The 25,123-nt window shown below is 43.9% G+C and overlaps 1 protein-coding gene across 3 annotated transcripts in view; it reads left to right on the top strand.

Moving 5' to 3' along the window:
* The window catches only part of SLC13A3 (solute carrier family 13 member 3), a 127,280-nt gene that overhangs the window by 79,548 nt on the left and 22,609 nt on the right, over nt 1-25,123 (top strand). For all 3 annotated transcript variants that reach the window (XM_001163229.6, XM_514696.7, XM_016938056.3), the window contains 6 exons: nt 6,130-6,196; nt 9,825-10,010; nt 13,640-13,765; nt 16,907-17,002; nt 18,003-18,107; nt 22,502-22,599. In XM_001163229.6, coding sequence (XP_001163229.1) covers nt 6,130-6,196; nt 9,825-10,010; nt 13,640-13,765; nt 16,907-17,002; nt 18,003-18,107; nt 22,502-22,599 — 678 coding nt within the window. The remainder of the gene's footprint in view (nt 1-6,129; nt 6,197-9,824; nt 10,011-13,639; nt 13,766-16,906; nt 17,003-18,002; nt 18,108-22,501; nt 22,600-25,123) is intronic.

Here is a 25,123-nt window from a genome sequence, read left to right as displayed (position 1 = left end):
GCTCCAAGCTCCGTGAAGGGCCTATCAGTCTTTCTCATTGTTGTGAATCTTCACTGGTGCAGTCTTGTGCACCTAAGACACTGTTGGTACATAGTAGATGTTCAATAAATGTGTGGAATTAATGAATACACAAATAGACCATTGAACTAACTGTTCTATGCCTCAGTTTCCTCAAACCTAAAACAGGGATAATAATCCTTACTACCTAGGCTGACATGAGTGCTAAGTGAGTAAATGGACATAAACCTGCTTAACTTGGGGGCTTTTGACCTTCCCTGGATTGCCATTTACCTAATTTGACACAAGAACTCTTTCCCGAGGGCCCTCTTCGTGTCAAATTTTAAGAACATCTTAGTCATACCAGGGAGGCTAGACTAGAGTTATCAGTTTCACGTCAGACCTGCTAAAGTGGCAGGTGGGTGCCTTGGAGATGGACCGAGGTTCAGGGGATGGGAGATCCAAAGTTCTGGGTATAATCCTGACTCTGCCACTGACCCAATGGGTCCTCTTGATCCCAACTTTAGCCCACCTCTCTAGGCCTCAGTTTCCCCAGTTGTGAAGAGGAAGGTAATAAACTTTGCATAGCTCTCTAAGGCTGCTTGGAGACAGCTGTAAGATTATAAATGTGAAAGTTCTCCATCCCCTGGCCTGACACAAACTCAAGGATTTGTATGATGTGAATAAGACCCTACAGAAGCATCAAGCTTCTAATCAACTGGCAATTTCTGGACCCAGAGAAGTCTCTCTGGGGACTTTGCTCCACTGGCCTGTTTCCATGTGGTCTCTTGGGCCACTGAGGTCACAGGAAGCACAGGGGTGGATCCTGTGTAAATGTCTAAGAGCTCTGCTCAGCACCAGGTTTTCCAGTTTCATCTTCATGACTTTATCATCATCATCATCACCAGAAAATAATGCCTGATATTAACTTTTCTTACATTACTAATCTCCATAAGGAAAAAGCAAAACTCCCTCCTTCCTGATCATATATGATAAAGCTAATTACTGTTTAGAGTTCTGTGTGTACGAATACCCTTCACTGCCTTATTTATAGCACATACAATCTCTTATCAGGGCTCTTCAACTCAGATGCAGAGCAAACGGGGCCAGGCGAGGGCTGTGGCAAACTGGTGAGCTCAGTTTCCCTATCTGTAACTTCAGACAAGTTGCTGTCCACCCTGGCTGCATAAAGGAATCACCTGCACAGCACCCAGGTGGGAAGAGGGTAGAGTGAGCTAGCGATGGTGGGGACTGGGGGTCACCAAGTCAGAGTTCTTACTGTCTGGCCATCCCCTGGGGAGCAACTTTGCCCCCAACCTTAGTGTGCTATTAATAGTCCCTCGCTTCCTACTTCAGTGCCCTGGACCCTGGCCTCGTGCATGGCTTGTGGACCTGTTCCCAGCACTCGTGCTCAGGGGCCCTCATCCCTATGGCCCAGGGCAGCTGATTCAACTTTCATCTTCAGGCCCCTGCAGGGGGTCAACAGGGCCAACTCCAGGCACAGGAAAAATGACACAGCCAGCCACCATGGAATCCTGTTCCCTCATGGTACCAACGGTGTACCACGAGAGCGGCCCGTGGTGTGGAAGGGACTTCCCCAAACCACGGGGCGAGACAAGGAATGTCCACATGGCTGTGTATGTGGCCTGACTTCCATGTGAAGGAAAATCCCATGTAAAAAAGAAAAAAAATCAAACTTTTTTTGTGTCTTGCTTGGTTCCTTGAAGAGTGTCAATGGCCTTCACCAAAGACCCCAGGAATACACTAGTAATGAAACAAGCTGAGTTATCATTTACTACAGCAGTGAGGGGGCGGGGCACACATGCCATGAGCTACCCTGATTATTTCAGGAAGGGGGTGTTAAAAGGAACCCAGGACAGGATCTGGACTGGAGGTTGGGCACTGAGAGAGACCAGAGGCAATTCCGAGCTGGGTAAGGAAGGAGCAGTCACTCATTTAGCAGAGAGGGGGATGTTGGGATTTTGAGGGTGACACAGCCACCTTGCCCTTAGACAAGATGATGGAGAATGAAGTGACCTGGCTCTGAGTGTCAGAATCATTCCCTACGCTCTGTTTTCTTCTTTCTCTATGGTAACCCATATTTACTGAACATTTGCTAGTACTCAGCTTCCTGTTGAATTCTTTATGTCTTTTTTTTTTTTTTTTTTTTTTTGAGATGGCGTCTTGCTCTGTCACCCAAGATGGAGTGCAGTGGCATGATCGCGGTTCACTGCAGCCTTGACCTCCCTAGATCAAGCAATCCTCCCACCTCAGCCTCTCAAGAGCTGGGACTACCCGGCTCTGTTGAAGTCTTTATTTCAAGATTGACAAAGCATGGCCCTCCACATCCAGCCTACTGCTTGTTTTTTTACAGCCTGGGAGCTAAGAATAGTTTTCATATTTTTAAGTGATTGAAATAAATCAAAAGCAGAAAAATATTTTGTGACGTGAAAAATTATATGATATTCAAATTTCAGCCCAGGCGTGGTAGTTCACTTCTGTAATCCCAGCACTTTGGGAGGCCGAGGTGAGAGGATCACTTGAGCCCCAGAGTTAGAGACCAGCCTGGGCAACATAGCAAGACCTTCTTTTTTACCAAAAAAAAAAAAAAAAAAAACAACAATTAGCTGGGCATGGTGGCACATGCCTGTGGTCCCAGCTACTTGGGAGGCTGAGGTGGGAGGATCACTTGAGCCTGGTATGTTGAGGCTGTTGTGAGCTGTGATCGTGCCACTGCCCTCCAGCCTGGGTAACAGAACGAGATCCTATCTCAAAACAAAAATTGTTTTGATGTCCCCCAAATAAAAGTTTAGCCACACTCAAGCATTGATGTTGTCTGTGGCTGATTTTCTGCTCCTATGGCAGAGATGTTGTTATGACAGAGACCTCATGGCCCCCCAAAACCTAAAATGTTTACTATCTGGCTTTTTACAGAAGTTTGTTGATCCTTGCTTTTAATAAGTTAACTCTTTTTTTTTTTTTTTTTTTTTTTTTTGAGACGAAATTTTGCTCTTGTTGCCCAGGCTGGAATGGTGTGCAATGGTGCTATCTCAGCTCACCGTAACCTCCACCTCCTGGGTTCAAGCAATTCTCCTGCCTCAGCCTCTTGAGTAGCTGGGATTACAGGCATGCGCCACCATGCCTGGCTAATTTTGTATTTTTAGTGGAGACGGGGTTTCTCCATGTTGGTCAGGCTGGTCTCAAACTCCCGACCTCAGGTGATCTGCCCACCTCGGCTTCCCAAAGTGCTGGGATTACAGGCGTGAGTCACCACACCTGGCAGTAGATTAACTCTTTAATCCTCTTAACAATCCTAGAATGGTTACTTCCATTTTATCATTAAAGAACTGAGGTATAGGGAGATTAAGGGATATACCCTAACCAGGGTTTCTCAACTTCATTACCAATGACATTTGGGTGGGATAAATCTTTGCTGGGGTGGGCTGACCTGTGTATTGCAGGATGTTTAGCAGCATTTCTGATCTCTAACTAATAGACGCCAGTAGTACTTTGCCCTTCCACCCAAGCTGTGATAACCAAAAATGCCCCCAGACATTGCCCAACATCTCTTGGGTACAGAATTGGCCCTCGCTGGGAACTACTGACCTAAAGTTACATTGTAAGTGATGGAGCTAGGATTTGAACCCAAGGCTGATGTGTTTGGCTACCAGCCACACACCCAACTCCCAGAGGTGAGTTATTTTACTCTTGGTGGTGGTTCCAGCTGCAGGAACATTTAATTCATTCTAATTTTCTTTCCTCCAAAACACTGTCAAAGGCTGCTGGGGAGTCTGGTCTATCAAGCAGAGAAATAACTTTATTATTTTTGTGTGTTTGTTTTAAGAGACAAGGTCTTTCTCTGTCACCCAAGGTGGAGTGCCGTAGCATGATCATACCTCACTGCAGCCTCCAACTCCTGGGCTCAACAGATACTCCACCTCAGCCTCTGGAGTGGTTGGGACTACAGGCATGCACCACCACACCCAGCTAGTTTTTTGGAGAATGTTTTTTAGAGATGTGGTCTCACTATCTGGCTCAGGCTAGTTTCAAACTCTCGGCTCAAGCAATCCTCCTGCCTCAGCCTCCTGAGTAGCTGGGATTATAGGCATGAACCACCACACTTGACCAGAGAAATAACTTTAAAAACAAAGTTAGCTCCTGTCCTGAGCCTCCTCTGCTCAAATGCTACTCTAGTTCCTACCTGACTCAGAGGAGAAGCCACAGTCCTTCCTGTGAGCTCTGAGATCCCTGCATGATCCCACCCACTTCCTACCACCTCCACCCCCTGCCACTTCTCTTACCTTGCCTCCTCTTACTCTTCTCCTCCCTCTGGCCCCTGCAGCTCCACTGGCCTCCCCTTTGCTTCCTGGGTGTGCTCCCACCCCAGGGCCTTTGCACCTGCTCTTTCTTGCCCCAGATGTTTGCTTGGCTCATCCCCTCACCTTCAGGTCTTGGTTCAAAGTCAAATTTTCCTTCTCCATCAGACTTTCTTTGAGCCTTGAAGAAGGTGTCTCACCCCAGGATGCCTGGCTCCTTCCCTGCCTTGTTCTTTTGCATGGCATGCATCTTCATTTGACATACTGCGTATATTACTTAGTCGTGTGTGGTCTGTCTCCCCCACCAGAAGATCAGCTCCATGAGGACATGGACTTTCATCTTTTGTCACTCAGCACCAGGTACATGACAGGTGCTCCATAGCGATTTGCTGAGGGATCAATTGGCTAGGGTTCATGTGCCCCAGTTTTGGCTCTGGGCTCCAAGTTGCACCAAGCTCTTATCTCAAAAGAACTGAAACACATCCACCACTTATTACTCTCAGGGTCTGTATGGTTACCAGCCAAATCCAGCCATCATCATCTTAGCTGGAAAATGCAACAGATCCAGAACTGGACTCTCAGCTTCCATTTTTGCCCCTTTCCCTATGTCCATTCCCTCGGACCAGGCCCAGAGTTGTTTGTAAAATGTAAATCATATCGTCTTGGGCATTAAATCCTGCAGGGGGTCCCCATCCCTGATTTAGTTCCCGTTGGCCTTTGCCCACTCCGTCCCCACCCCCATCTCCCCTAGGCCTTTCCTATACACCTCTTTCCCAGCACATGGGCTTCCTCAGTTCTTCATCTCAGCCAAGCACCTCCTTACTGCCGGGCCTTTGCACTTGCTGTTCCTGTTTCCTTGCACCCTTTTCCCAGGGCTCTTCATAGGATGGATTCCATTTTATCCTTGAGGTCTCAGACCTGAGGCCATCAGCACACAGTGTCTTCTCTGTTGAAGGGAGAGCCCACCTACTCCCCTCTCCGCTCTTTCCAGTCACATTACCCAGTTCTATTTCCTCCATACATTTGTCCCTACCTAAAATTTTCTTTATTCATTTATTTCCTGTCTCCCCTTCTAGAGTATGACCTCCATGGAAGCCAGGGGCCTTGTTCTATATTGTTCACAGAGTACCCTGAGAACATAGTCAATAGCACATAGTAGGTGCTCAATAAATACTTTTTGGATGAATGAATGAATGAATGGACAATTGGGGTCGTCCAACCCATTGATGACTCATTACCATTCATAGCTGGCCTTTCACAACTTTGGCAATGGCTGCTCAGGTAAGCCTAAGCTTGAGTTATGGGTTGTCAAGCAGCTCTGCAGCTAAACCCCTGCCAACAGGCCTGGGCACATCTTCACATATGGATGGTAGGACAGGAGGATAGAATGCTGAATGACCTTTCTTTTCTTTTTCCTTTCCTTTCCTTTCCTTCCTTCCTTCCTTCCTTTCCTTCCTTCCTTCCTCCTTTCTTTCTTTCTTTCCCTCCCTTTCCTTTCCTTTTCTTTCCTTTCCTTTCTTTTCCTTTCCTTCCTTCCTTCCCTCTTTCTTTCTTTCTTTCTTTCTTTCTTTTCTTTCTTTCCCTCCCTTTCCTTTCCTTTCCTTCCTTCCTCCATCTCTCTCTCCCTCCCCCTCTCTCCCTTCCTCTCTCTCCCTTCCTCCCTCTCTTCCTCTCTCTCTCTGTCTTTGTCTTTTGATTCAGTGAGTAGTATAGGATCCTTGGCAAAGAAAGCATTCTTGACTGACTTCACAAGATTTGGGACACTCCTGTTCCATTCGCTACATTACACTAAAGACATCATGCTCTTTCCTCCTAGCTGCTGTGCGGAGAAACGGCCTACACACTGTGCCCACGGAGATGCAGTTTCTCGCCAGCACAGAAGCGTAAGTTACTGGTGAAATTCATAGAGGACCCAGTGCTTGATTCAAGGAGACGATGAACAAGAATTCAATGCTGCAAACCATTTTCCTCCCATCCCTGAATTTTTCTCCAAATGACCTAATGCCTGAGTTTCCACCATTCATCTCTGTGGCTTAAACATTAACCTCAACAGCCCCCTTTAAAAAAAATGCAGACATGGAAAGGGTAGGGCAGTACATTAAATCCCTAAAGATCTGGTGAGGTTGAGGATCACAGGTACTTTCCTCTTGAAAGAAGAGACCCAAAAAAGCAAGATAGCACAAACTGCATGACAGTCAAGGAGGAGAGGGTTGCAGGCAGGGTTAACAGTCCATACAGACAAAAAAATTCCTTATAAAACAATAACAGCCCTTCACCCTACATGACTTACAAAGCATCTTCACATTGATGTTGAAATCGCATTTAGTCTACAGTATCCTTTGCATTATGGCAGTGTAGTTAAGATCATGGGATTTGGAGTCACAAACACCTGACTTCGAACTCTGGCTCTGCTCCATACTGGCTGTGTGAGACAATGAGATAATGTAGACAGAGCAGGTTGGCTGGACCTTACACGTCCAGATGTTAGCACTTGTTATTATGACATTGTGATCTCAATTTAACAGTGATGACACAACAGGGAGCCAAGCGATCTGCTCAAGGCAGTGCTGGGCATTGATCCGGTCTATTTCATTCATTCGCTAATATTTATTGGGAGCTTATGATGAGCCAGGCACTATTCTAAGGATGGAGATACAGCAAGGAAAAGACAGAAAGCCCAGCCCTTACGGGCTTACATTCTAGTGGCAAGAAATGGATAAGTGAATGTAATCCATGGTGTGTTGGGTGGTTGATAAGCTTCAGAGGGAGATCAAAGCAGGAAAAGGAGGGGGGAGGCGAGCTGGTAATTGGGAAGGGGCAGTTTGAATATGGGTGGTCAGGGAAGTCATCACAAGAAGATCGTCCTTGAGCAAATCTCTGCAAGAGGTGGGGAGTGGTGGGGGTATCCATGGGAAGAGTGTTCTCAGCATGTGGACCAGCACGTGCAAAGCTCCTGAGAGGTCAAAGAGCAGCCAGGAAGCCAGTGTGGCTGGAGCCGAGTGAATGAGTGAGCACATGGTAGGAGGTGGGGTCTGAGAGTTGGCTTGGGAGGGGAGAGAGTGATGGTGGAGGACAGAGCATGTGGGACATCATGAGCCATAGATATAACCTTGATTTTGAATGAGATGGGAGCTGATGGAGATTTTAGCAGGAGAGGGGCATGACCTTATGCCTGTTTCATCCCACAGCCTGTGCTCCCTCTTGGCACCATGTTTGGGGGCTTTGAGTCCAACTTTGAGACATGAGTTCTGTGATTGGTCCAGCCACTCATGACTGTGTGGCCTGGAAATATGCTTTAAACATCTGCCTGTGCAGTGCTTGCACTGGGTGTGTTGCAAAACCCAGTCCTCACCCTCTAGAAGCCTACATCTGTTGGATGCAAACCCCTTCCCTTCTCTGGACCTCAGTTTCCTCACCTGAACAAAAAAGTGGTTGCTCTAGATAAACTCTAGGGCCCTTTCTGCTTTTTCTCTTTTCGATACTCAGGATGGTTGGGGTCCCCACGTCTGAGGGAGGCCACAGTTCTGGACCAGGCCTGCCACTCCTAAGAAGTCAGACCATGACGGTAGTTTCCACCTGCTTCTGGTCTTTGCCTTCCTGTCATACTGGAAATCAGCTACTCAGACCCCAGCTCATGTCCACATTGCCCTCTGGGGAAGGAGTCCCTTATGTAGTGATTCAGGCCAGAGGGTATTTGAATTATCTTTCCTTCTTTAAGTAAATATTTTTTCATTTTAATTTCCACTTTAATTTAAAAAAATTGATTTGTTACACAGAACACGTTTTTTTAAATCTTAATTTATCTTTTTTTTCAGATTCATTGAAGTATAATTGACAAATAAAAATTATATATATTTAAGATATACAATGTAATGTTTTGATATATGGGCACATTGTGAAATGACTACCACAGTCAAGCTCATTAACATATCTATCAGTGCTACAGCAATTCTCAGTTTCATTCACTTAGAAACAATTTACAATTGCATATGTCAAAAAATACTCTTGAAATAAAAGATAAATGCATTTAGCATCTCACTTCCAGAGGTAGATTATAACAGTTAAATGAATACCATTCTAGACTATTTCTTGACAGACAGCTGTATACATAGATGCATTTTTACCGCGGTGGCTTATGCCTGTAATCCCAGTACTTTGGGAGGCCAAGGCGGGCAGATTACCTGAGGTGAGGAGTACGAGACCAGCCAGGCCAACATGGTGAAACCCTGTCTCTACTAAAAATACAAAAATTAGCTGGGCATGGTGGTGGGCACCTATAATCTCAGTTACTCGGGAGGCTGAGGCAGGAGAATCGCTTGAACCCGGGAGGCGGAGGTAGCAGTGAGCCGAGATCATGCCATTGCACTCTAGCCTGGGTGACAAGAGTGAAGCTCTGTCTCAAAAATGAAAAATAAAAATAAATAATAAAATAAAATATAAATTGATAATTCTATGTACGCTGTTTTGTAACCTGCTATTTCACCTTTTTTTCTTCATTTCAGTCTGTTTCCAAATACCTATTTTATTTAATGGAGAATAGCGGACATCATTTCATCTCAATAATGCCAACATTATGATCTTTTACTTATGTACTTAGTAATTCTTAATTTCATTATTTCCCAAAACTCTTTAACTGTACAAGAAAAACAACCCAGAAAATAAAAAAGGAAAATAATATGTAATTCCACTCCTGGGAAAGGTATCAAAACAACTTGCATATATTTCTAGACTTTAAATATTCTTATATTCATGAAACATAGCCATTTCTTTATTTTTATTTATTACTTATTAATTTTTTTTAGAGACAGGGTCTCACTCTGTCACCCAGGCTGGAGGGCAATGGGGCAATCAAAGTTCACTATAGCCTCAAACTTTTGGGCTCAATCAACCCTCCTGCCTCAGCCTCCTGAGTAGCTGGGACTATAGGTGCGTGCCACCATGCCCAGCTGATTTTAAAATTTTTTTTATAGAGATGGGATCTCACTATATTGCCCAGGCTGGTCTGAAACTCCTGTCCTCAAGCAATCCTTTTGCCTTGGTCTCCCAAAGTGTTGGAGTTACAGGAGTGAGCCACCACGCCCAGCTGCAACATAAGTATTTATAAAATAAAAAACTAAATAGTACTGTGACATGCCTTTTCACTATAGTTTATGACTGGACAGCTCTCATCTTAGTAAGCATCCATTTAATAGCTGCATTGGTGTTCCATTCAGGAAGAGAGTCATCTTTATTATCAGCCCCTTTTTGATGGGCATTTAGACTGTCCTTCATTTAAATTATATTTAATGGCATGGTGAATTCCCTTGTACCCACACCTGAGACACTTGTCTATTCCTTTAGGATACATTCTTAGAGTAGAACATCTGAGCTGAAGAGTTGCACCTTGTTACGGGTTTTTGATACCTGTGCCAAATTACCTTCTAGAAAGATCACTTAGCTCCCCAACTCCTGGGCAGTCTGTGGCCTGTTCTCCATGTATTCTGAATGGCTTCTCTTTGGATTTGTTTAAAGCAAAGACCACCCTGGGGAGACAGAGGTTCCACTGGATCTGCCGGCTGACTCCAGGAAGGAGGATGAATATCGTCGGAGCATCTGGAAGGGCTTCCTCATCTCCATCCCCTACTCAGCCAGTATTGGGGGCACAGCCACACTCACGGGCACAGCCCCTAACCTCATCCTGCTTGGCCAGCTCAAGAGGTGAAAGCGAGAGTCCCCGCCGGCAGGGAGGGTTCTGCTCCTCCCCTCCTCTTCCCTCCTTCATTCAACATCCAGGGAATGTGTATTGAGGGCCTTCTCTGGGCCAGGCTCTGGGAACACAGCAATGCACAAAATCCAGTGAGATCCCTGCCCTTGGGGAACTTCCATTCTGGCGGGAGAGACAGGCAATAAGTGAAAAAGCAAATGAATATAAAATATATCTGTGTGATAAGTTAGGAAAAAAATACAGCAGGGAAAGAGGGTAGAAGTGAGGAGAGTGGGGTGCCAGTTTATGTAGGTTGGTCAAGGACACCCGTTCTCTCTGATGGGCTGACATTTGAGCAGAGACCTAGAAGGGAATGAGCCATGTGGACACAGGAGGGAAAGGCATTGCCGACAGTGGGGAGTTGCTCCTACAGGGCTTGGAGGTGGAGCTGTTCCTGGGGAGGTTCAGGGACCAGCAAGAAAACCAGGGAGACGAAGAGCCTGGGGCGAAGGGAAGGTGAGAAGACAAAAGGTTATAGCGGTAAGAGTTGTCTAAGGACTCCAGCTTTTCCTCCAAGTGAGATGGGGGTCATTGGAAAGGTCACAGCAGAGGAGTGATCCAGCGGGAGGCATGGGTCTGTGGCCATCATGGCCCAAGAGAAGCCTTCCAACCATAAGCAGGGTCGCCCAGTGGAGTGGGCTCTGCTGGGAGCTAAAGTCTCCCCACCCCTGGAAGTGGTCAGCAGTGACTGGGTGGCTGGTCAGGGCACGAGGATAAAAGAAAGATGTTCCTGCTTTATAACTTTTTAATAAACTTTCACTCCTGCTCTAAAAAAAAAAAAAAAGAAAAGAGAAAAGAGAAAAGAAAGATGTTCCAACTGCACAACGTGCCGCTCCCATTATTCTAAACCTCTGGTTTCTAAGATTTTAAAACTTCAGTATTTCAAGATTCTGTCTTTAAGACTTTTAGGTTCCAGGATTCCGAGGCAGGGTTTCTAAGATTCCTTGCAGTGGAGATGTAGCACAGGTTCATTTGATTTACATAAATGCAAATGTAAGCATTTGGCCAACAAAGGACACCAAATAGTATTTGATATTCAACATGGCTGCAAATACTAGCTGACTTCTTTACCTGTTGGCCAACCAAAGAATCAAAAACCTGTGGGGATGAATGAAGGGAGGCCCTGCTGATCTCCCCGAGAGAGGTTTGCTATGTGTGCAACCCTCAGTAACATACATGTGAGTAATTACAGGTATTTTCACAAGAGATTTTAGTACACCCATGTTTGGCCACATGCGCTGATTTTAAAACCTTAACCCCTGAGTGAGATGAATTGCCAATACATTCTCAGATTCCAAAATGCTTTGATTTTAAGATTTGATGATGGAAACCAGTGATTGTCAACCATGCACTGGGAGAGGTGAAAAAAAAAAAAAGAAGTTGTAGGTGTATTTCACCAATTGATTTAAGCCCACTGAGTTTTACTGCAAACCTTAGATGTCTTTTTCTCGCTATCCTTTAAACAAGGCTGGCTGTGCCTTCTGGTTTTAGCTCAGTGACAGAAAAACCAGAAGCAAAGATGGTCCTGCTTCAGGTGTGGGGAGGATCTAGGCTCAGCCCTTTAGCGTTCTGCCGAGGGGGAAGGTAGGCATTTGGTATTAGGGTTTGCCAGGACCCATCCCCAGGGCTGGACAGGAAGATGTGGGCTCTGGGGATGGAGAGCAGAGCCTAGGTTGGGGATGGAGAGAATTGGAGGGGAGCAGTTGTTGTCAAAGCGTTTTCAGGCTGCCTGCCTGCCGTGATGTGAGTAGGACTTTCTTCCAACCTGAAATGAAATTGGGGAAATTATATTTTTTATATGTCTATTTCATATTTATATTTTCTAAAATATATCTTATGTATGTTTAAGTATGTAATATATAGTATATTAACATATAATACATAAAATATATAATATTAACATATATACAGTAAAAATATCAAATGTGGGATTTCAAGTAAATTTCATGCAAATCTTATGCAACACAAGGGCTCAAATGCAGACCCTCTGGTGTAGGAAGAGGGGATTTAAAAGGAATGCTAGGTAATATGTGATTTTGATTCTCCAGCTGAGAACAGGAGAAGCCTGGGGAGACAGGAGAAGTGATTGCCCTGAGTGGTCCTTTGGCCCTTGTTGCCAAAATACATTTTATTGGTTTATTCTGATTATAAAATGATATTGGCACACTAAAGAACATTTGGAAAATGTAGAAAAAGAAGTTTGAAATACCTCCAATCCCACTGTCGATATTTTAACAGACTTTCTTCTAGACTTTTCTATGTCCATATATTAAATGTGTATATATTTAACGTTTTTGCCACTATGCTCTTAATACAGTTTTATAGTCTGATTTTATTATTAAAAGTTTTTAGAAAACATAATTTTTAGTGACTATGTATTGTCTTATTTTGGGTGTACATACTTTAATCATAAGCATTGATTGTTTTCATTTTATAATAATTATTATTTTGCTATTACAAATTATGTAACTGACCACACACTTGCTGATATTTTAATATTTTTAAAACAATATTTTTATTTTGTCTAATTATAGAGGTATACTTATTCATTGTAGAAAATACAGGTAGAGAAAAAGGAGGAAATAAAAACCTCTTAGAATCCCACTATATAGAGTTTATTAATATTTTTGTTTGCTTATTTGTTATACAATAACTGTTAAGGTTTTGGTTTATTATTTACCTAGAAATGTCTGTGAGTATCCACATACTTTTGTATACATCATTCTATAACTTACTTTTCCTCTTTTCAATCTAGCACTTATATTCCTGACCACATTTCTGGTTGTTTTTTTAAAGTTTATTTCTAGTAGTAGAATTTCTGGGTAAAAGGATATGCACATTTTTAAGACTCTTACTGCATTTTACCAAATTCCTCTCCAGAAAAGAATATTCTGATGAACAAACATCAAGAATCTGCCTGTTTTTCCACATCTTCACCAGCACTGAGTGTTATTGCCCTTCATCTTTTCAGGCTTGATGATGTCTTAATAAAACTGAGATTGGACACCGTTCAGCAGAGAAAGAACTCATCGACATCACCATTGCCTGGACAAAATGCCCAGGGTCTTTGAGCATATGTAATAAGGAGGGCAAAGGTTTCAGCCTGCAGATGTGTTATATGTGACTCCCACATTCATTAAAACATTTTCATGAATTGTCAACATTTAACCATCACATAATTTCAAGTAAAACCCAAACCTGGGCTTACTGGCCCTGCACTCTTGCATGGCAACCATGGGGAAGCAAATAGCAGCTGAGCCCTTTAATGAGCAGGGCTCTCTTCAATTCACCATGGCCTGGCCTGGCCTGTTTCACTCACTCAGGTACCTGTCTGGCCTCCAGGGGGCAGAGATTTTGACTGTAGGGCACCCATTGGTCCCACTAGGTCAGAAGCCAGCAGCCTCCAAAGAAGAGGAAAAAAGGGTGCTTCTATTAGAATTGGTGGAAAACACTGTTCCCAAGACTTCCATGGGACCCTCTCATTCCTCCTCCCCGCTGCTACTAGTACTGCCTGGTCCCCTCTCCCACTCCCAAAATGGGCATGACTGCCCTTGGCCTGTTCTCATCTCCCGCTGTTCTCCAGTTTCTTTCCGCAGTGTGACGTGGTGAATTTCGGCTCCTGGTTCATTTTCGCCTTCCCTCTTATGCTGTTGTTCCTGTTGGCAGGCTGGCTCTGGATCTCCTTCCTGTACGGGGGACTGAGCTTCAGGTACCTCTCATTTTCTTTTTGGCAGTAGAGTGGGGAAGCAGGGAATGGCGTTTCTAACCTCAGTATCTGCCTATGAAAACTGAGGATGATTGTTATTTCATGTCGTATTCTCATTTTTTTCTTTTATGTATGTATGTATGTATGTAGGTATGTATATATGTATGTATGTATGTATGTATGCATTTAGTTTTACAGACAGGGTCTTGCTCTGCTGCCCAGGCTGGAGTGCAGTGGTGCGATCATAGCACATTGCAGCCTCAATCTCCCAGGTTCAGTGTTCCTCTGGCCTCAGCCTCCCAAGTAGCTGAGACTACAGGCAAGTGCCACTGTGCCTGGTTAAATTTTTTTTTAAATTTTTTGTAGAGACAGAGTCTCACTATATTGCCCAGGCTTGTCTCAAACGTCTGGCCTCAAGCGATCCTTCTTGTCTTGGCCTCTCAAAGCTCTGGGGTTATAGGTGTGAGCCACCGTGCTAGCCATATTCTCATTTCTTGACCTCCCAGGGATGTGAGGATTAAGTGAGAGGTGTGACCTGCCTGCCACACACAGACCCTCTGTTGATGTCACATATTATTAATAATTATTAATAGTATTGTCTTTAAATAAGGTAAACACTCTTGACCAGAGAAGAGGGGAGTGCACGATTTCCCATTTTATGGGGCCCTGATACAGAAGATAATTTGGGGTGGCATGAGGACAAAATACTAAATAACACCAAATCATATTATGGGAAATATGTCTTTATCAACTCTCATCACTCAGTCTACTTACGTTGAGGAGAAAGTCTCAGTTGGGTGCTAAAGAAACCTTAATATCTAACATTTCCAAATCAACCTCTAAACGAAGAAAGAGCAAGCTTCAGACCCAGAGACTTGAGCCAGAAATGATATCTAGCCAAAATATAATACTGGCACTTTGTTTTCCTATATTTATTTTGCTTACTTCAATTACTTTTTAATATGGCTACCTTAATTTGGATAGGCAATACATACATATGCTTCTCAAAAATCAAAACAGCGCTAAGAGGTATGCAGTGAGAACCCCTCTTCCCAACCATGGGCCTCTTCTGCCACGATATCCTCCCAAACAAGCATCCACTTTTATTGGTTTCTTGTGTAACCTTCCAGAGTTTTCTTAAGCAAATATGAGCAGACATAGATATCTTTTTCTAGTGACTGGCCTCCCTGACAGATTTTTGTTTATTGTTTTATGTATTTATTTATTTATTTAGACAAAGTCTCATTCTGTCACCCAGGCTGGAGTGCAGTGGCACCATGTCGGAGTGCAACCTCCACCTCCCAGGTTCAGGCCATTCTCCTGCCTCAGCCTCCAGAGTAGCTGGGACTACAGGCTCTTGCCACCTTGCCCAGCTAATTTTTTGTGCCTTTTTTTTTTTTTTGGTAGAGAGAGGGGTTTACTCTGTTGGCCAGGCTGGTCTCAAACCTCAAGTGATCCACCCACCTCGGCCCCCCAAACAGCTGGGATTACAGGCATGAGCCACCCAAGCCCAGCTGTTTTTTAATTTTTATTTTATTATTTTTTTCTCTTTTACCTTGCAGCTGTAGCTCAAAGGAAGCAAGCATTTTTATAAGATACATTTCGAGAAGTGGGATTTCTGGATCAGAGAATAAACACATTTTTATTTTAATAGATATTATCAAATCATTCTTCATAAAAATCGTACATGTTTCCTCTCCCATGAACAATGTATGAGAGTGTCTGCTTCCTTGCAGCAAAGTGGATTTTTGCCAATCTGATAAGAGAAAAATAACTTGTGTTTATTTTATGAACAGTAATTTTGGGCAACTTTTCATAGGTTTGGAAGCATATGAAAAGTTTGTTCATAGGTATTTTCTTTCCTGTGAATTGTGAAACTCTGTTCATATTTTTATACATTTTTTTCAAATGGGTTTTTGGTCTTGTTCTTACTAGTTTCTGGTATGCTTTATATTTTAGAAAGATGAGTGCTTATTCTACAATAGAAGCTACATTTTTTTTCCTGATTTGTCTTTTGGCTTTGCTTATGGTGCTTTTCTCCCTGCAGAATTGTTTTAATTTTTTTTTCAATCTTTTCTCGTGTGGTTTCTGAAATTTCAGTTACAGTTTAGAAAGGTTTTCCTAATACAGGACTTATAAAAGAATAATCATATGTTTTCTTCTAGTATTTTTTTTTTTTTTTTTTACATTTAAACCTCTAATCTATTTGGAGTTCATCCTTATGGTACAGTGTGAAGTTTGGATTCAACTTCACTTTTTTTTGTCCCAAATGGTCACCCAGTGTCCTAACACCATTTATGGACACACAACATTTTACTATTTTGATGAAGTCAAATTTATCTATCTTTGATGGCTTGTGTTTTTGACGTAATATTGAAGAAACTGTTGCCTATTCCAAGGGCATGAAAATTTACCACTGCCCTTTCTTCTGAGAGGTTTATGGTTTTAACTCTAACCATATTATTCCAAGGCACATGAAAATTTACCCCTGCCTTTTCTTCTGAGAGTGTTATGGCTTTAGCTCTAACATTTAGGTCTTCAATCCATTTTGGGTTTAATTTTGTATTTGGTGTGAGGTAGGGGTCCAGATTCATTCTTTTCCACATGGCTGTCCAGTTTTCCTAGCACCATTTGTTGAAAGGCTATTCCTTCCCCCACTATTCAGTCTTGGTACGCCTGTCAAAAATCAACTGGCCATAGATGGATGGGTTTATTTCTGGGCTCTCAATTCTGTTCCATTGATCTATATGTCTGATACCATTTACTGAATAGCCCATCTTTTCCACACCAATCTGAGATAGCAATTTTATTATAGACTAAATTCCCATTTGTGATTGAGTCTGTGTCTAGACTTTCTGTTTTGTTCCATTGATTCCTGTGTTTATTCATGTGCCTGTTTGACCCACTCATGGATTTTAAGCCTGGAAGTCATATCATCAGATTCACATTTTCAAAGATCAACCAGGCTATACGTGGGGAGAACAACTGTAGCAAAGGAAGACAGTTGCAGGGAGATGAGCTATCAGGCAGTTGCAGCCTCCCGGACACAGAGGATGTGGCCTGGTCAGGTGGTGGTGCTTGTTGTAGGTGAGAAGTTAGTTATACCTGCAGTGGCCACTCCTAATCTCCCACTTTCTGTTTCAGGGGCTGGAGGAAGAATAAATCTGAGATAAGAACCAATGCAGAAGATAGGGCTCGAGCTGTAATTCGGGAAGAATACCAGAACCTGGGGCCCATCAAGTATGTGGGGGCCCTTGGGTTAAGGAAAGAGCTGAGTATTAAACGCTCAGGAGAGCTTCCTCCTGGCCTGGCCTTGGGCCCATGGGGGCTGAGCTCCAGGGGAATTCCAGGACCCGTGGCGTGGGAGCCTAGAGATGGAGGATGGGAGGTGGTTTACACAGTCAACCTCTTGCCGTGGTGCTGGGGTAGAAACCTGAGGACCAAAAAGCCCCTCAGAGTGTACTTACAGTGGGATCTGCTACCTTCCACCCAAGGCACCGTTTCCCTCCCGGTACGCAGAATACCTGACACTATCTCAGGTGACTTCCGGGACCTTGTTTAATGCACATTTCCATATGGTGAAAATAACGGGTTCAGTAGGCCTGTGTTCAAGGACCAGCTGTGCCACTCATGTCCTGTGTGGCTTTGGTCATGGCACTAACCCTCTCTGGGCCCTGCTCTCCAGTCTGTGAAATGGGTACATTGGGTAACTGTCTCTTCCAACTCTTGGGGATCCTCTCTTTCCACCTTCATCCACCCTCTCTCCAGGTCTGTCCCCTCTCTGTGTCTTCTCCTTTCGGTGTAGACAGACTGTGTGTTTTTCTGTCTCTCTCTCTCTCTCTCTGTATGAATGCTCCTCTTTCTCTTTGCCTACTGCATTTCTGTCTGTTTCTCTTCCTCTCTGCTTTTCGGACTCTGTCTCTGTTTCTCACTTTCTTGATTTTCCGTAGGACCCTGGTAAACTCCTGGTGATAATGAAACACGCGATTTCGGGGAGGGGGTGGCTTGAGGCTCAGAAAGGATCCTGAGGGAGCGTGGAAGTCCTAGGACAGGAATCATTTACAGTCCATTGGCACCCCTCCCCTCACTCTGGGCACTCCCTGGGAAGTGGATGACTTCAGCTTTCTCAGAGGCAGAGCCCGGGCCCAGTCACTCCCAGTGGGCAGCTGCCTGAGCCTGTGCCTGCTGCGGTCTGCCTGAAACCCGAGGTCACCATCATGCCTGCATGTCTGTGCCACAGGTTTGCCGAACAGGCCGTTTTCATCCTTTTCTGCATGTTTGCCATCCTCCTCTTCACCCGGGACCCGAAGTTCATCCCTGGCTGGGCCAGCCTCTTCAATCCTGGGTGAGACTCTGGGGACCCACAGGGAGGAGTCCAACAGGGAGGATTCTGGGCTGGGCCACCTGGAGCTGGAGAGGCGGCAGTGCAGCTGGGGAGACACGCATCCAAGTTTCCATCTTTTGTCCCATATGATTATTAATAGCTCCCTCTTTCACTCTCAAAAGAGTTTAGGTTTGGGTGATAAAATATGACTTCTCATGTGTTGGGAGCTCTGGATTTGGAGTCAGACTAAACTGGGTTAGAATTCTAGCTCTGCCACTTACGAGCTGTGTGACTGAGCAAATCGTTCATTCATTCAATCAACATTGATTGAGAACCTATTATGTGCTAAGCTGGATGCTGGATGCTGGGACACAGACAAAAGCAAGTAGTTAGACAACAAAACAACTGCATTGCAATGAGTGCTATGAAGGAAAGACTGAGAGGGTTATGCTATAAAATAATAGAGCAGGGGCATTGACTTTGGACAGTTCTGGGAAGAGCCAAAGCTTAGGAAGACTGCAGATGAAAGCAGTGGAGATGCCCTGGGAATGTCTATTGAAGCCTGAGTCAGAACAAACGTAGCATGTTTGAGAAAATGAGAAAAGCCCAGTGGGAGCGAGGCCTGGTGGGAAGGAAGGAAAGCGGGTGAGGAAAGGTAGGAGAGGGCCAGATCAGAGTGTCTTTTCGGGCATGTTATGCATTTTGATTTTTTTTTTTTTTTCTGTGAGCAGTGGGCAGCCATTGGAGGGTTGTAAGGTACTCAACCTCTCTGTGCCTCAGTTTCCTAATCTGTGAAATGATATTATAATAGTACATTTTTCATTGACTTGTTGTAAAGGTAAATGAGTTAATACATGTCAAGTGATTAAAATGGCTCATAAAAAGAACTCAATAGTTGTTAGCTATATTCATTAGGAAATGGGTAGTGGGGGCAAAAATATAGACGAGGAGAATAGTTAGGAGCTATAACATCATCTAGATGGCCCGTGTCTTTTTGGGCCAAATCTGGCCCGCCATTTGATTTTGAATGATTTTTACATTTTTTAAATGGCTGCGGAAAAATCAAAAGACAACGTCTTGTAATACACGAAAATTATATGAAATTCAAATTTCAGTGTCTGCGAATAAAGTTTTATTGACACACAGCCACACCTATTCAATTACATATTGTCTATGGCTGCTTTCATACTCCAATGTCAAATGTGAGTCCAGACAAACACCATGTGGCCCGCAAAGCCAAAATACTTACTGTGTGGCTTTTTACAGGAGACATTTGCTGACCCCTGGTCTGGGGGATGGCTTGAGTGAGGGTGGTAGCGATGACAATGCAGCAGTCAAGATATCATTCAAAGTTAAATGTGGGACTTGTGCTGGGTTGGATTGGGGGGTGTGAATGAAAGGAGTACCTGCATGGATGGTGGTTAATTGGAGAAGAATATTTTTTAGGGGGCTGGGAATGGCTTATTCATAATTCTATTTTGGACTTGGTTTAGACTTATCAAGCTCAACAGGCAGTTAGATATGCAAGACTGGAGCTTAGAGGAGATGTTTAGGTTGCAGACATAAATCTGGGAGTCATTGTATAAATTTGGGAGTTAAATCCGTGGGAATCAATGGGCTCAGCTATGGAAAGTGTTTAAGTAGAGTATAGACCATGAGGAACCCCAGCACTTGGGAGCTGGGGAAAGGAAAATGAATTTACTAGAGAAACAGAGAGATGGTGAGTGAGGTAGAAGGAAAACTTAGAGCTATGGACCAGCAAAAGCCAAGAGAGGGGAGTGTTTTAAGAAGCGTGAGTGGGCACTGTGTCAAATTCTGGTGTGAGTGGGAACATGATTAAATAGAGATGTATCTGCTGGATTTGGTGAAATCTGATTATTTCAGTTAGCCCCATCCAAGAGAGATATAATGTGAGCCACATATGTATTTTAAATTTTTTGGTAGCTATATTAAAAAAGTGAAAAACAAATGAAACTAATATGAATAATATATTTTATGTATAAATTATTAGTGAGATATTTTGCATTCTTTTTTTCATGTGAAATCATCAAAATCTGGTGTGTGCTTTACATTTAAAGCACATGTCAGTTTGGTCTTGCCACATTTCAAGTGCCCACTAGCCCACATGTGGCTTGTGGCTACCATACTGGACAGTGCACAATCCAGATATCTCACCTTCTGGGCCTCAACCTCTTCCCTGGTAAAATGGGTGACATAAATTCTGATCTCCTGAAGGTTGTTATAAGCAAGAAACAATATAATTTCATGAAGCCATGAAGCTCTTGTTGCTCTTACCATTTTTTTATTTTTCCAAAATGTAGATGCTTTATTTTTTTCAGATGCAAAATGGGCATTATAAGCATTTCAACAATACAGAAAATGTGCAAATCAGCTAAATCTCAGTCTCTAATTCTGATATACATCTTTCCTGACTTTTAAACAATGCCTATCTGAGAACTGTTCTACATTGTGATCACGCTGTTATCGGACTGCATACATTTGTCAAGACTTGTTAAACTATACCCTTAAAATGGGTGCATTTTATTGCATGTTAATTATACCTCAATGAAACATATGCCAATTGGCTTTTAGAACCCTATTAAAAGAAGATTTTTTTTAACAGAAATGTGATCACGTCAACATATTATTTGTAATCCGCTTTTTAATTTTGTATTGAATTTCAAAAGTTATGCATACTCATAAAAATTCAAACAATGCTGAATTGAAAAAGGAAAAGTTAGTGGCTCTTTATCCACTTTATGTCCCACTGCCCAGAGATCATCACCATGAGCAGTTTGGTGTATGACATTCCAGATACGCACACATATCTTCATACATACACACATACAAATATGTATACATATAACAAAAGACTGTAAAATATAATAATATGATCATGGACAACTTGCCATTTGGACTTACTCCATTCTTTTTTTTAAATTTTATTTTCTTGGACTCAGGTCACAAATTTATTCTTTTAAAACACTGCATAGTACTCTACAGAATGGGAGCACTTTGATTTATTTAACCAATTCCTTATTGGATTGTGTTCAATGCTTCAAATCAAAACTTTCAAAATAAAATTTACAAGGTGTCTTGGTTGTGTTTCTATGTCAATACATAGATTGACATTATCTTTTATCTTTTTTTAAACAGATGCAGTGTACTTCATAATATGAATGGAACACAATTTCTTTAAACATGTGTCTATCAAAAATCTTCCAATTTTTTTTTTACTCTTATCAGTAATGAACATCGTTGCACATAATCTGTGTACAAAAGTACGACTGTTTCTCAAGGTTAAATTCCTAGAAGGAGGATAACTGGATCAAAGGGTATTTACATGTAAAATTGGAAACATGTTGCCAAATGCCCCAGGAGGTTAAACTGGTTTATTCGTTCACTAAGGGCATATGTTCCCAACACCCTCACCAGTTTTACTCTCCTTTTCAAGTCTTGCCTGTTGGCAAATGAATGGTATACCATTAGTGTTTTGATCTGCATTTCTCTGATGATAGTGATATTGACCATCTCTTCCAACTTCTTGTCTGTTTGAATACTCTCCTTTCCAAATGTGTGAGTGGAAAGAGCTTTGGTTAGCAGTGAGCTCTAGGCTTTGTTGAACTTGGAGCCAGAACAATCTGAGTTTCAGGCCAGGGTCTACAGAATGGGAGCACTTCAATTTATTTAACCAATTCCTTATTGAATTGTGTCCAATGCTGCAAATAAAAACTTTAAAAATACAATTTACAGGGTATCTTGGTTGTATTTGTATGTCAGTTTAACAAAATGACTTGCTCAGGGTCTGCCCTTGAACAAGTTGTTTCTGTTCTTTGACCCTCTGATTCTCCACCTGAAATGGAAAGTGCCTGCCCCGAGGGCTTAATGTGTGCAAAGCTCCCCTAAAGGACACATTGTGGATGCTTGAAACGTGACAGTTAGGTTTTGAGGGGCCAAGAGGCTGGGTCAATCTGGGTTCCACTGGTGTGAGTGGGCTGTATCTCAATGCAGTGAGCTGCCCATCCCAGGAGGGATTCAAGCACAAGCTGAACAAAGACAGGGCTCTTACAGGAGTCCCGGTGAGGGTGATTTATAGGGGTTCCAAGGACTCCAATATTCTGCGGCCCTCGGATTCTCCCCTCTTTGGTCAAGTCCCTCTTCGTAGGGTCCTTGAGTTGGGAAGATAAGCATTTGCTTGAGCCCAAGCAGCATCTAAATGCCCCCAGGGAGCTGTGAACGAAGAGCTTTGCACCATGCTGAGCGCATTACAGGACAGAATCCAGTGGCCCAGCCTCCAACAATGGCCCCTTCACAGCAGGCCTAATTCCCTTCCACAAATCCTCCTTTACAATTCTGCCAAACCTCGGCCCGCTGAGATGCCCATGGTCACATGATTTGGGGCCTTCTCATTGTAGGTTTCTTTCTGATGCTGTCACCGGTGTGGCTATTGTCACCATCTTGTTCTTCTTCCCGTCCCAAAGGCCCTCTCTCAAGTGGTGGTTTGACTTCAAAGGTAAGGTGGTCAAGGCTGGGGTCTCGGTGGGCTCAGTGAGGACTGCGGCATGGAGTGTGGTCATCAAGGGCCTGGAGCCCCCCACTGCACTAACCACGTGGTCCTTCCTGCTTCTCCTTTCACTGTCTGAGCCATTGCCTTGTCTGGGGACTGAGGGCTGCCCCAGGTGGTAGTCCAGGACAGGGGTTAGCAACTACAGTCTTCAGACCAAATCCAGCCTGCTATCTGTTTTTGAACAGCCTGTGAGCTAAGCACAGTTTTCAGATTTTTAAATGGTTGAAAAAAAAATCAAAAGAAAAACATTTTACGACATGTGAAAGTTACATGAAATCTAAATTTCAGTGTCCATGTATCAAATTTTGCTTTCCCCTAAGGAATCTGTGGAAATTTATTTTCTTTAGTTATATAAGTACCTATACAATAGCCTCAATTTTGCTTCTTGGCCCACAAAGCAAAAAATGTTTATTTTTCTTGTCCTTTGCAGAAAAATGACCCCTTGGCCCAAAGCAGGAGTTGCACCTTGGTTGCCCAGGGAGCCACGCATGGAAAACACAAGCTGGGTTTCAACCGTATAGGAAGTGTTGGGGACTGAGGAAAAACTGCCTAAAGGCATTCAGATTCCATTTTTAAAAAATCACTGAGTACCTCTAACCAAAATGTCGTAGACTGTGGCCTTCAGATTGCCAGCTTGCGACTCCCTCCGGTGTCCAGCAGATGTCTACCAGAAGGTGACGCCAACACCTGAGGCTGCCACCTGGGGCAGTTGGATGAGCTCCTCCGGAGTCAGGAAATAGGGACCATAATCAAACTATTTTCTATTGTTGAGAAAAATAGTGTCACTCAGGATAGCCCCAGCCATGGAAGAGTCAGGGTTTGAGTGTGGGGAGTATAGTGTATGTGTCCTGTAGGAAGATGAGGATTTTGCAAGCTCCATAAACAGTTCTTTCTTTCTTCTTCTTCTTTTTTTTTTAATGGGGTCTCACTCTGTCACCCAGGCTGGGGTGCAGTAGCACCATCACAGCTCAGCGCAGTCTCGAACTCTTGGGCTCCAGTGAACCTCCCACCTCAGACTCCCAAGAAGCTGGGATTACAGGTGTGAGCCACCTCGCTTGGCTAATTAAAAAAAAAAAAAATGTAGCAGGCTGGGCATGGTAGCTCACACCTGTAATCCCAGCACTTTGGGAGGCTGAGGCAGGTGGATTGCTTGAGTCCAGGAGTTTGAGACCAGCCTGGCAACATGGAGAAACCCCATCTCTACAAAAAATTAAAAAATAAAAAAATAGCTGGGCATGGTGAGGCATTCCTGGTAGTCCCAGCTACTTGGAAGGCTGAGGTGGGTGAATTGAGCCTGGCAGGTCAAAGCTGCAGTGAGCTGTGATGGCACCCACTGCACTCCAGCCTGGGTGATAGAGTGAAACCCTGTCTCAAAAAAAATTTTTTTTGTAGGAACAGGGGTCTCACTACATTACCCAGGCTGGTCTTGAACTCCTAGCCTCAAGTGACCCTCCCGTCTCTGCCTTCTGAAATGTTGGGACTACAGGCATGAGCCACCATGTGCGACCCATAGACAGTTCCTGTAGCATAGCTGGACCTCAGGGAGGCTGGAACTGGGTCTAAGGAGGCTTAGCTGTGGGCCTGCGTACTCTGCAGTTGAACAGGATTCAGCTTTTCTCCATCTCTGCTTCTTTTCCAGTCAGTCTTCCAAATGGCTGTTCTCATCATTCCCTCTGTATACAATTTCTTAACCTTTTCCTGGTTTCTGCTGCTTATTAGGTTTTGCACCTTTATAGTTTCTGCTTCATTTTAGTCTCTACTTTTGTTCCCTTATAGTGTCTGATCCCCGTGGCTTCTGCCAACTCCACTTCCTCATGTTTTCTATTCCCTGTGGCATCGCCCCTCATACTTTCTGCTCCTTCCTAGCTTCTTCCCCCTGGTGGCAGCCACTTCCTCATGGTGTCCATCTGATGCCTTGAGCCTCTGCTTCCCCGGAGCCTTTGTGTCCTCACAGTATCTGTTTCCTCCTGGCTTCTGCTTCCTCACCCAACTTCAGCCCAGTCATGCCCCTGTGTGTCATACAGCCTCTCTGTTCATTCTTTCACCTTCAGGTGTCACTTCTCTTTGCCCAGTGGGTCTCTGTTTCCCATTGCTGCATCTGAGAGTAAGAGTCGGGTTGGTCCAGCTTGTTCTTCTTGGGCAGGTCTCCTTCCACAAGGCTACTTCACAGCCTCGTAGATCCCTGGCCAGCCTATGGATCAGCTGCCCTTGGTCAGGTGCCCATCCATGGTTCTGGCACCTGGGGGTGAGCTCACAATGCCCAGGGCTTTCTCTCAGCTGGGGCCATGGGGAAGGCGCTATTGTTGCAGGGCAGGCGAGCCCCCAAATTGGGGCTTAGTCTGGGAGGGTTCTTGGCTTCTTCACCCAGGAAGGAATTCCAGGGCAAGCCAGTGGTTTTAGACAGCAACTTTTATTGACACAGCAGTGCACAGCAGCAGCAGAGGTTCTGCTTCTTGTGGAGTGGGGCTAC

The sequence above is a fragment of the Pan troglodytes genome, chromosome 21, assembly GCF_028858775.2.
Source record: "Pan troglodytes isolate AG18354 chromosome 21, NHGRI_mPanTro3-v2.0_pri, whole genome shotgun sequence".
NCBI lineage: Eukaryota > Metazoa > Chordata > Mammalia > Primates > Hominidae > Pan > Pan troglodytes.
This window is presented reverse-complemented; position numbering and strand designations above follow the sequence as displayed.